This window comes from Poecilia reticulata, linkage group LG22 (assembly GCF_000633615.1).
Source record: "Poecilia reticulata strain Guanapo linkage group LG22, Guppy_female_1.0+MT, whole genome shotgun sequence".
In the NCBI taxonomy this organism is placed as follows: domain Eukaryota; kingdom Metazoa; phylum Chordata; class Actinopteri; order Cyprinodontiformes; family Poeciliidae; genus Poecilia; species Poecilia reticulata.
In genome coordinates this window covers 68,745-80,680 of record NC_024352.1, presented here as the reverse complement: position 1 = coordinate 80,680, position 11,936 = coordinate 68,745, and the positions used below count along the sequence as shown (strand labels likewise).

Sequence of the window (11,936 nt, the reverse complement as noted above, 5' to 3'; positions counted from 1 at the left end):
GTTTTTTTTAATTCACCAAAAACTGTTCTGTAATCTGGAACGTTCGCTACGTTGAGCTCCAGTTATCCGCCTTATCTCGCTGCGCGAGAGGCAACTGCATCATGCGTCACAGGCAAAAGGTCAAAGGTAACAAGGTGACCGGCTTATTATGTTATACAAAAAAAATAAAATACTAATAATTTTAGTACATGTTATGTGTCACAAGTGGGCTTAGAAAATAATACAAAAAAATTAAAAAATAAATAAAAATTGACCAAAAGGGCACTTGGGGGAAAGGAGAAAAAAGGGCAGTTGCTCAAGCCCCCCCAGCTCCCCCSTCTGCACGCGCCTGTCTGGGAACAATCAAGACAAGACACAGAGGCTCACAGGGGAAAATAGATCTAGACATAGAAAAACCTAAAAATAAATACACAGGAAAATACAGATCTTCACATTTATGCCCCTAAATTAGCATTTTCGGCTGTAAAAAAATAAAATAAAAAATCCTTCAAATGCACCTTCACAACACTTTCACTTCTTGTGTCTTATAAAATAACGGTTGAATAGGCAGGTCTTCAAACGTGTCCTAAAAACCTCAAATTCATCATTTGTTTTATAGTAAGCCGTTACACTGTTGTGCTGCTCTGACTGTTACTGAATATTGACCAAATGTAGGCCTGTACTTTGATGACTTGATATTGCCGTAGTTTTTACCTCCATGTTAGGTGGTTCTGTTTATCAGCTTATCATTTTAGATATGAGTTTGCTTAAACACTTTCAGGCAAATTTTAAAGAACTATCAATGTTTAATATATTGATGTCATCTTGACTGGTGTTCTTCATAATGCACACAGTTTTGGTTTTGGAGGATGGGAAGTTGTTTGCTCTAGAATTTACTTAATATAGATAAATATAGGAGAGTTTTACTTCTTACATGAATGTAAGCACACCCCATCAGCATAATGAGATGCTGTTTGATTTCCATAGCAAATTTGTTTTTGAATTTCAGAATAAAATGCATGTGCAAAATTGTAGTAACTTTTTTGCCATTCAGATCCCCACAGGAGAGCAGTTTCAAGGAGGTAGAGCGACTATGCTGCTTCCAGAGACGTGTGGAGGGAAACCGAGTGACACTTGGGGAGCTGCTTATGACACACTCAAAGATTTGTCTCCACCTTAGTAGATTGGATCAGGAAACTGCACAGATTGAGCAAAATATTCTTCTAGAAATGTGGAGGGCTCTGGAAACAACTGTTGAAGACCACCTTCATCATGCAAATGTCCATTCTCATTACATCGACACTCTTCTAACAAATCTGCACAGTCTGCAGGAACATGTAAATCTACTCTGGAGCGACCTTAAAGCCACGAGTTCCCTACCTACTAAGTGGAGTTGCAAGGAGGCACAATTCCTGATGGAGGCAAACGCTGAAATTAAAGCAGCCAAGCAGCAATACCTCCATTTACAGCAACWGTCAGAAGAATTACTTCACAGCTCCCAATGGAAGAGAGAACCAGAGGAGATAAACAACAAGCTCAAGGAGATTAAAAATGAGCTTTGCCTTGCAGATGAACTGTTATCTCAAACAACAAACAGCAGCAACCCTGTCATGAAGAAAATTATCACAGTAATTAGAGATGGCCTTGCATGGGCCAAGCAAATGGAGAGTGGCATTGGGGGCAGAAGCAAGTGGGTGCAACTTCTTCCTGAAGAGGTTCACCGGCAGCTCAGAGATCTAAAGAAGCTTCAGTCTGAAGTAATGACCAAACTCGGCCAACTGGAGTCATTGGTGGAGGAGGTGACAGAGCTGCTTCCACAGCTGGATCAGGCTCAGGAGGTACCATTTGTACATATTTCTCTAGAACGTCTTGAAGAACTGTCAAAGTTCACCACTGACAAGCTGTCCAAAGCTATAAAAGAGTTAGAGTCTGGGCTCCAAACGAGAGAAAAGTTATTTGAGCAGATGGCTGATTTAGACTCTTGGATTGTTGTCTATCTACAGACAGAGGTATCAAGGTGTGCAAAAAGTGAACCTATACGTTACAGTGATTTGGAGCATAAAGTTTGCCAGGTCCAAGAACGCCTAGCTGAGGGAAAAAGACAGGCAGCAATCTGTGAGGCTCTTTTAATGAAGAGTAAAGACATTGCAGTAGAACTTAGTGTAACAGAGAACTGTCAACTTTTTGACAAGATTAGAAAGCTCCAGGAAGAGATCAAAACCATAATCAACCATGAGAAGGCCCAAAAAGAGGAGATGGATCAACTCATCAAGACTGTACAATCAAGAAAGAACACCTTAGTCAGTATACAAAAAAGCTTAAGTCAAATGTCAGTCGAGATGAGCAGACTAAGGTTTCCGATAAAAAWGGAGGCCTCTCAACTCTTAAAACCTCTAAAACTCCTCCTAGTGGAGYACAAATCCCAGGTTGACTGTCTGATACCATGGACTCCTCAAGAGCAGCTGAAGGAAATAAATTATGTCATTTCTGAACTTCAAAATAAAATTAYATCGCTTGAAATGAAATCCAGGGATCATGAGAATTACCTGAACATGAAGCAGGGATTGGGGATTCTGAAAGAGAACCTTCAGCGTCAAATTAATTTGACCAGAGAGGATAGCATGGACCTGGTAGAGAAGTACAAAATGTGCCACAGCCTCCTTATCCAATTTTCTTTAATGAAAGGATTGCATAAACAGGTTGGCTATAATCTTGAGTTGATCTCTGCAGACCTGTTTCCCTCAGAGCTGACTGTGGAGCAGCAGAGGCTTAAACAAACTGAGGACATCGTTAATACTTGGGAAATCACTGTCTTCAATAATCTCAGTCTCATTGAACTGAATGTGCTCACAGAATTGGACCTTGAATCAATGAGAAACTCTACTCAGGATTTTCTCTCAAAAACCCTCAGAGAGCTTCAGAGCACCTCTTTGTTGAAGCCCAACCAAGTGACAATTGACAGAGAATACCTGCGAGTTCTGTCTGTAAAGAAGGTAGTAGAGTTACAAATGAGAGCATTTCAAGTGTTAGAGCAAAAGAAGGGAAGCAAAACAAGGAGACAATGCGATAAGTTGATGGACTTGAAGAATTCCATCCTGAATGAATGTGACTCAAAAATGGTAAGTTGTGATTTCTATTAGCACTTATAATGCTTTATTTAATATCATGTTTAAATATTTTATACATGAAGGATTTGTTGGGGTTTTAGTGTGTCCAGCAGCAAGAAGGTGCTGGGTTCATCTGAGTATGTGTTTTGAGAAAGTTTTACTCAGAACTCTTGCTGCAGCATTTTGGGTCAGCTGAAGGCTTTTAACTGTATTTGATGAACTTCCTGATTGTAAAGAATTCCAGCAGTCCAGCCTTGAAGTAACAAATGCATGGACAAATTTTTCAGCATCAACCTGGACAGGATATTTCCAAATTTAACAACGCTCCAGCGATGAAAGAAAGCCATCCTAGAAACTTGTTTAATATGGGATTTATGACATATCCCAATTAAATATGCAATCTCTCTGGATCAGACTTTATTAATAGGCTAATGTAATGCCATTGAGATCACGTGATTGCCTCAGCAGTTTTTTKATTTTTTTCCCCAAAATTTCTGCCTTGTCAGAATTTAAAAGAAGAAAGTTGTCGCAGATTCAGTTCCTCCAGATTAGGCGCATGTAGTTTGGGACAAATTGCGACCACCAATTGGTCAGTTGCGGACAAACCTACCAGAATTATTGACAGATGGCATCATGTCAATTGAGTCAAAGATAGTATTAAAGGCTATATTTATTCTTTCACCCTCAATGTCAACATGAGGGTTGACATTGAAGAACTCTATCACTATAATGATCTTATTAGCATTTAACATTAAATCAGATAACAAAATTTGAGATATGATCTAAACACTGAGTAGGAGACTGGTGGATGATATGAAACACAAGCAAAAGTGGTTTTAGTGCTTTGCAACTAAAAATGGGGACACTGAAGGCTCCCACATACTTGGATGTACTGTGCGCATACCCTGAGTTGCATGGACTCTGCATGTACTGTCCGCAGATGTTTGAGATTTCATGCTCAAGCATACTGATAGCCTAAAATCCTCTTGTGACAAATTTCTTTATTTCCCACAATCCTATTAGATACTAGCAGGTTTGATGAGCTTGTTGGGAGCTTAGCCTTGTGTCTTCTCCATCAAGGAAGCCTTAACACACCTGTCAGTGCAGGACAGAGAGTGGCAGTCAGACTACACGTCCTCGCTACTGGGTGTACTGTCTCTCAACCTTATCAACTCAGTGTCACATACAATACAGTTTGATGTGAAAACTGTTCTCCACCAGGGAGTTTACTTTGAGACACTAAGTACTCGTACACTGTTGCGCAGAAATGTCCTGCGGACTTCCTCTTTGAGTCTGCCTGGAGTCCGCATGAACCTCCGTGGAGTGAAGTACGCCTGAGTATGTGGGAGCTTTAGGATTAGATTTCTTCTACTCAGAGTTATATTTATCTTTGAGATTTTTATAATTTGATCTTTTTTAGGTTAATCTTTAATCCATTACATCTTGACAGTGGGTAAGAGAGACTTGACTCTGGTGGATGTATAGAAGCTGCAGAGGGTGAACCTCAACTGTTTCCTGGTCTGGACACTGGGTCTTAGTGGTTTAGCAGACTAATAAATTTGGTCAGATTTCTAGAAAGAGGATCTACTCCATTCAATGTGGGATGGATGCAGACTTTCTGGATCAGACCAGTTTTTTCTCAAATGTATGCCAATTATCAATGCAGGCCAAATTTTTTTCAGGACACCATCTAGATAACCTGCAGTTGAATGACAGCATCAAGCTAAATATGTCGCCACTAGTCAGATCAGGCAGACGACCAGAGAAAATAACTGTTTATAATGACATTGTTTTGGCAAACTGCCCAACGGACCAAACTAACTTTGGTGACCGATTGGTGTAACCTGTCATTAGTGCTGGCTTATTCTTATCCAACAGTTTCAGGCAAGAGCTGATGCTGCCCGTGGCAAATATTTGACTTTGGTTGCTGGCGTCTCTAATGCCATTTTTTTGACTATGAAGCTGCCAAGTAGCAGAGTCTTCTTCTTAGCAGGTGTTTTGTTCAGTGGGAAAATTCAGTTAGAAATGCAGACAAGTTGGGGGTAGGTTTCTGGAAATATGCTATGTACCATGACTCAGCCGGCCTGAGATCCTCACTGCACGGCTTCCACTGAAGGACTGCTGTTTTTGTTGGCCCCTAGCTGGCTAAGGGGCCTAGGCTATCTGCTGGACTTCCAATTTCGACACCCTCGCCTCCAGAGCTACAAAAGCTACATTTATTATACACACCATTATCACTCAAAGAGGTAGATGAGTAGCTAAATATCTGACACACAGAGCAAGAGGCAATAGGACACCCACACAGAGATGTAGAGACACCAGAATAAACAGAAGAATAAGGCAAGGCATAGCAGCACTGATGCTGAGCTAGTGGATCCGTTTCATACATTTTGTGCATCAGAAGGGATGCACAAAAGGTTTTACATCAAAGGATGTACAACAAGTTGTTTGGATAGTTTTATATCTTAAAAACTGAAACCATAATATCAAAACCTCTTATTTCCTCAAGTTTTTTGTGATGAAGAAATTGTTTGATCTGAAACATTTAAGTGGAGCAAAAGTGCAGAAACAAGAGAGTTTAGAGCAAATGCCTTTTCATGGAACAGCAAATGTACAAACATTTTATTTTTTATTTTTTTCAGGGGGATATGTTGAGGGCAAGAGATTGCTTGAGAAGCTACACCCTTGCTGTCAATAAAGCAGTCCAGTTTCTGCAGGACACAGAGGTCTTTCTGCTGCCTCTCCAGGGTTCTACTGGACCATGTTGTGAAAGGATAGAAGAGACACAGCATGCTTTGGCATCTCTTCAGCATCAGTTTCAGGCCTACATTGAGGAGCTTCAAAAACAGGCTGTTGTGTTGACTAGCTTATCTTCACACAGGGTAGAACAGCTCCAGGAAATGATTCTGAGCCAACTCCTAGTTAGAATGTCAACACTCCTGGCAAAAGGACACATACAACTAGAAAATCTCCACAGGTAAATTGGGTCTAACTGCTAATGTCAAAGGATTAGAAAAATGTTATAGTTACAAATAATAAAATGTTGCATGCAAAACTTTATACAATCACACTATTTATACGATTTTACTCAGCTCCAAATTTTATTGTTTTGTTTGGATTTCATGTGACACCCTAATGAAACAAACTATATTGCTTATCAGCAGACCTGGACCTGCAGAGAAAGATGCTGTACAAAGCATTATGTTGTAATGTCAAAAGCATTTGCTCACCCCTTTAACAATGGGGTTCAGGTTTTCTAATCTCTTTTGAGGCAAGACTTGTATGAAATCCATCAGCTAAGCATGCAGCCACCTTGTACAAACAGCTGCGAAATTTCCTCATTGCTAAGCATTCCGCTGTAAACTATGAAAGTGATTGGGAATAACACCAACTTATCCATGAATTAGTAGATCAATTAACATCACAGTGGTATCATCTGATTCTGAGACACAGATTGCAAAACGTTCACCAACTTTTGACAGAGTCAACAACAAAGCTCCAAATTTCATCTTGTATTCAGATGGGCTGAAGAGTGGTGTGTAGAGATCTTCATTAAATGGGTTTTCACTGCTGAGCAGAAGTAGAGGAGCGAGTTTGGTGCAGGAGAACTTCACACCAGATATCTTATCCAATCTTAGTGTCTGACCTCACACGTGCTTATGGGAAAAGTCAGTCAAAAAATTTTGTAAACACCCATAAACATTGCAGAAAGCATTCCCAGAGCAGCTGGAATTGTTAGGATTTCAACCTTTTTCCAGATTCATGATTGTGTAAAGTCAAGTGGGCAAATACTTTTGGGCATATAAAAGTATGGCCAAAAAAATTAGTGGGACTTCGTGGAAATGCACACTGGATTAAAGTAAAAATGTTCAACATTTGCTTTAAGTCAAAATCAGTTTCTTAATGAGCAATAAAAACTGAAAACTTTTTATAGGTGTGCAGAGCAGCACAGAAACCACACAAAGTCTCAAGATGAAATCCTTAAGAGAGTTGCTCATTCAGCAGACAGACTCCTGCAGCTGATCTCTCAGAAAGTCACTTGCCTTGTTGACTACACTGACCAGGAAGAAAGGCTCATAGTATGTATAAACTGCTTCCTCACAAGACTGAATTAATTTCAAAGTTCAATCATGTATGTTGCAACCAAGTTCTTGCTACCTTCACTTATTGTCGCAGCATAAAAGCAAAAATTATTTTACAAAGTTATGATTTGACTCAGTCACATTGAAACTTAATTTTGTTCAGGCACTATCTGAAGAGATGGAGTCCATCATGAAATGTCTGAAAAACATGAGGGAGTGGTGCTCAGAAATGAGCTGCCGTGGAGGCCGGGAGGCAGCTGTGACCACCATCTGGAGATGGGTATCAAGATTATATCACTGCATGCACAAGTTGACAGCACGCAGTAAACAGAGAATCACAGAGTGGCTCGAGATCGCCAACAGTGTAAGTACACCAAATAAGTATGTTCTTAAAATTCAGAATTGTGTTATTAATAATCSTGATAAGATGAGAATTTATACAATCACACTATTTATACGATTTTACTCAGCTCCAAATTTTATTGTTTTATTTGGATCTTATGTGACACCCTAATGAAACAAACTACATTGCTTACCAGCAGACCTGGACCTGCAGAGAAAGATGCTGTACAAAGCATTATGTTGTAATTTGCTCACCCCTTTAATGTGAGCAAATGCCCATAGATAGCCCATCCTAGATAGCATAGGATGGGCTATCTTTGTTGACTTGAAGAAAGTGTTTGATGCCTTTAACCTTTAGATTAACAGCATAAATAGGAGCATTAAGTTTTGAAAAAGTATTTTTTTCTGCAATGAAATTGATACAAGAATGAGAATGTATGTTTGCATAGATAACACATTTTCTGAAACTTCTGTCCATGTTGGTGTACCCCAGAGTTCTACAYTAGGTCCTTTGCTTTTTTGGTTTTATACTGATAAGAGCCCTAAAATGTGTCCACCTCATGTAACTTAATCAGATGCAGATGAGACCATTTTATATGTACATGCAAAAACAAGGATCAAGCCCCAGACATACTGTCAAGATTAACAGGTTATGTTATAATTAGTTGTAATAATGGATTTGCTATCTCAATGTAAAAAATAACTTTAAAAATACATTCAGAATGAAGTTTAGTTTGATGCCTATAAATAGGATAAACATTTTACCTATTGAGGCATGACAAATATAACAAAAATTTTAATCCTTGTTATCCAATTTTTTATCATCAGCCAGCCAGGAAGTGTAGATAGAAATGAGCCTCTATGGCTAAATTATACACAAACATGATGAACTGTCCATAACTATGTTTGTGCAGTGTCCTTAAAGCTATAGAAAGCTAAAGATAAATACATAGTATGCTAATGGACGGATTTGCTGTTTAGGTGGAGAGAGCCTCAGCTGTTTTGAAGAAGGTGGAGGAAGAGCTTCCTGATGCATCTGAGATGAAGGTATCCACTGAGGAGCTCCAGGAGCTGCTGCAGTCTTGGGAACAGTACCAGGAAAGGCTGGACTGTGAACATCGAGCCCTGTCTGCTCTGGAACTGCGCACAGCCAGGCTGTTGGGTGTTCCCGCCCATCTGGAGCAGGCTCCACCCCTTCCACTCTGTCAGCGCCTGCAGTTGATGCAGGGCCAATATAGCAGGTATGTATTATGTACATTAATGCTATAAGCATCTCTACATTTTGAGTRAATTGTTAATTGGTGTATTAAAACAGTGGTCCCCAACCTTTTTATTACCACGGACCGGTCAAGACTTGGAAATTTTGCTGCGGCCCGAGGGGAGAGGGGGAAAGAACCGTCAGATAAGGCTTCTGCCTTTTCTGGTGTTCCCGCTAAATCCTGAATATGCCCAATTTGGGTTGTCTTGGCCCTTTTATGGCAGCCTGTGGGGTTTTCCCTGATTGGGAACGAGTACACAACCTGTTGAATGTGACAGGTAGCCAATCAGAAAGCGCGGTGACGTAAGAACAGAGGGGAATCTCAAACAACTGACATATCRCGCAACTGAGAGTTCGGTGGATATCGGAGATGATATGTGGAAATGTGTATTATATGTTTATTCAGTTAAAAATGTTAACTATGAAAAAACATAGTCACCTCCAAATCATAGTGCAGCAAATAGAGCGGCTGCTCCCGTCGCCTTATATCCACCGCCTTTTCTTTTTGTTAGGTATTTTATCTCTTAAAATGACTCCACAAACTATCACTATTGCTTCTACATCGTCATCCGTGTTTGGTTATTCTAAATTCCCATATGCTATGTTGGGAGTTTTACTTGATTATCCTCTGGAATGGGGATGTTCGAGTGGAATYGGTTTGTGTGATGTGTTGCTCCTGCCGTGTGGCTTGAACCTGTTGTACTTTTATCAGCTCTGTGGTCACAGAGGTTTGGAGAATCGGCCGATAGATCTTGCCGTCTAAACCAGACTTAAGACTAACAAGCTCTACTCATCTCCTCTCGACCACTGCCCAAACGCTCTCTGACTCTGGTCTCTATGGTAACGTTTACGTATCCCTTCAAAATAAGATACAGATGCGCCACGAAAACGAACATTTTATTTTCGTGAAAATTTTAACTTATTTTAATTTAACTTGACTAACGGGAGCCCTGAGCTTCTTTCTCTGCAACGAGACATCAGGGAGTGATGAGAGACAATAACACCCGAGGTGTTGCTTATATCCACAGCCTGCTTGGTCTCTACGTGGCGAAGCAGTTTGCAGTGGTGGGAAGTAACGAAGTTCAAGTACTTAAGTACAATTTTCGTGTTTCTGTACTTTACTGAAGTAGATTTAATAATGGGTACTTTCTACTTTTACTCCACTACATTTTACAGTAAGTATCTGTACTTTCTACTTCACTGCATTTCTACAAAAGTGTCGCGTTACTCGTTACATCCAAGTCGCATTGCTCTTTTTGTCCGTTAAAATGTGAAGTTCAGGGACTTAAGATGGCGCCGTAAAATCCGAGCAATAACGTGACTTGCGTGTCTGTTGTCACCCATCGCCTCCCCCTTTACTCGCACGCGGAGCTCCAAGACATGCGCAGTGGTTTCCTCTGGAAGGCGATGTCTGTCTAATCGTCAGTAATATAATAACGCTGCATAAATTGATATGGCGACATGTTAAATCAGCAGCGCTTCRCTTTCACAGAGGGTGGGAACTTCGTCCAACTTTTAGCATCACTTGGAAGGAAAGCTTAAAGAAAGGTAAGAGTGTACGAGTTGCTAACAAAGCTAGCTGTACTGAGACACATGTTACATCTGCGATGAAAAAAAGTTGTCACTCAGCACTGAATTATTGTGTGGAGGTGTTGACTGAGGTGTCGCATATATGGGACAACGCTGGTACCAAAGTGCAATAAAGTGGTACGATATTCAGGAACGATCCGATTCTTCTGGATGGCTCTATACTAATTAAATTTATTTCAGCTCTAAGTAATTAATATCTAGGTGTTTTATGGGAATGTGGATCTTTCAGATCAATTTGAGAAGCAATTTTGATAGGTAAAAGTTATTTTTTTGTGTCATGTAGCGCGGGGGTGCTGGTCTTCATTCTCCTGTCTCTTCTCTGGGCCTTTTCCCCTTTGCAAAGAAACTTTCCAAAGACATCTGGTCTGTTTTTTTACTCATTTTGCTGCTTGTGGGCTCAATGTTGGCACGGAGGTAACCGAGAGAATCCGGTTAAAGGATTTTCAAAATAAAAGATCCTCCAGACTCAAATAATACATAAAACGGAAATATTTAATTATTTCTTGCGTGGCCCGGTACCAATTGGTCCATGGACCGGTACCGGTCCACGGACCGGGGGTTGGGGACCACTGCATTAAACGGTTAGGTTTCCATAAGCCCTGCTACATTTGGGGCATTAATCAGTTATTGGTAGATCTGACACAGATATCTGTAGCTATGTAGTATGAATTTGCATCGGTCATATTTAATGCCAGAAGTAGTGTCTTCCAAAATTGCATAATTTTTAAAGAAAAGATAAAGGACCTGCAGCTGGACCTGCTATGAAAGATGGTTTCTACAAATGGTAAATGACCTGTACAGAGCTTTATCAAGTCCAGAGGAGTCCAAAGCACTGCACATTATTTTCAGTCATTCATCCATTCAGACACTGATGGTGGATTGTACTGGATYGTAGTTGTTAGGTATTTTCCTAAACCTACATGAAAAAAGAGAACCACAGACAACGTATATGAGTTTTTAACCAAACTTCTGCAGAAGGAGAAGGCACAGTGAACTGCTCCTCCAAGCCGCTCACCATGTGTTCTSAAAATCTTTGGGWASAGCTTGTCTTTTATTATCAAACTTCAAAGAGGGAGGATAGGCAAGATAGACAGCAGAGGAAAAACAGCAGAGGTCGTAAAACATTTTACCTAAACACAGCAAAGGTCGTAAAACAATTTAACATCTGACCTACGATCTGAGCCCAGTTCAAATCTTGGTCAAACTGTTTTACATGAAGATGAACAGGCAGTTGTGACCTCCAGGTCAGTCCACACACACACTAAAGAAGAGAACACTTTAAACTGACTAACATTAGACTGAATATGAACTAAAGTAACAACAAAATGATAATACCAAAAATTCCCTATCATTCCCCCCTTTTTATCATTTTACCATGTGTGTAAACCTTATTCAAAAGCCAAGCATAGAAAAGAAAAGAAATAAAACAGAACCGATAAATACAAGATTTTTTTTTCCCTAGTCTAAACATAATAATTACACAATTAATAAATGAATATAATGAATAAATGAAATGAATAAAAACAAAAGAAAGAAACAGCAACAAATCAAATGCAGTTTTCTCATCACTAACACCAC

The 11,936-nt window shown here is 39.9% G+C and overlaps 1 protein-coding gene across 1 annotated transcript in view; it reads left to right on the top strand.

Moving 5' to 3' along the window:
* Positions 1–11,936, top strand: part of LOC103458067 (intracellular protein transport protein USO1-like) — a 55,987-nt gene that overhangs the window by 9,113 nt on the left and 34,938 nt on the right. The window contains exons 4-8 of the mRNA XM_008398616.2: positions 1,034–3,098; positions 5,729–6,063; positions 7,021–7,165; positions 7,332–7,532; positions 8,492–8,751. Of these exons, the coding sequence (XP_008396838.1) occupies positions 1,034–3,098; positions 5,729–6,063; positions 7,021–7,165; positions 7,332–7,532; positions 8,492–8,751 (3,006 nt within the window). The remainder of the gene's footprint in view (positions 1–1,033; positions 3,099–5,728; positions 6,064–7,020; positions 7,166–7,331; positions 7,533–8,491; positions 8,752–11,936) is intronic.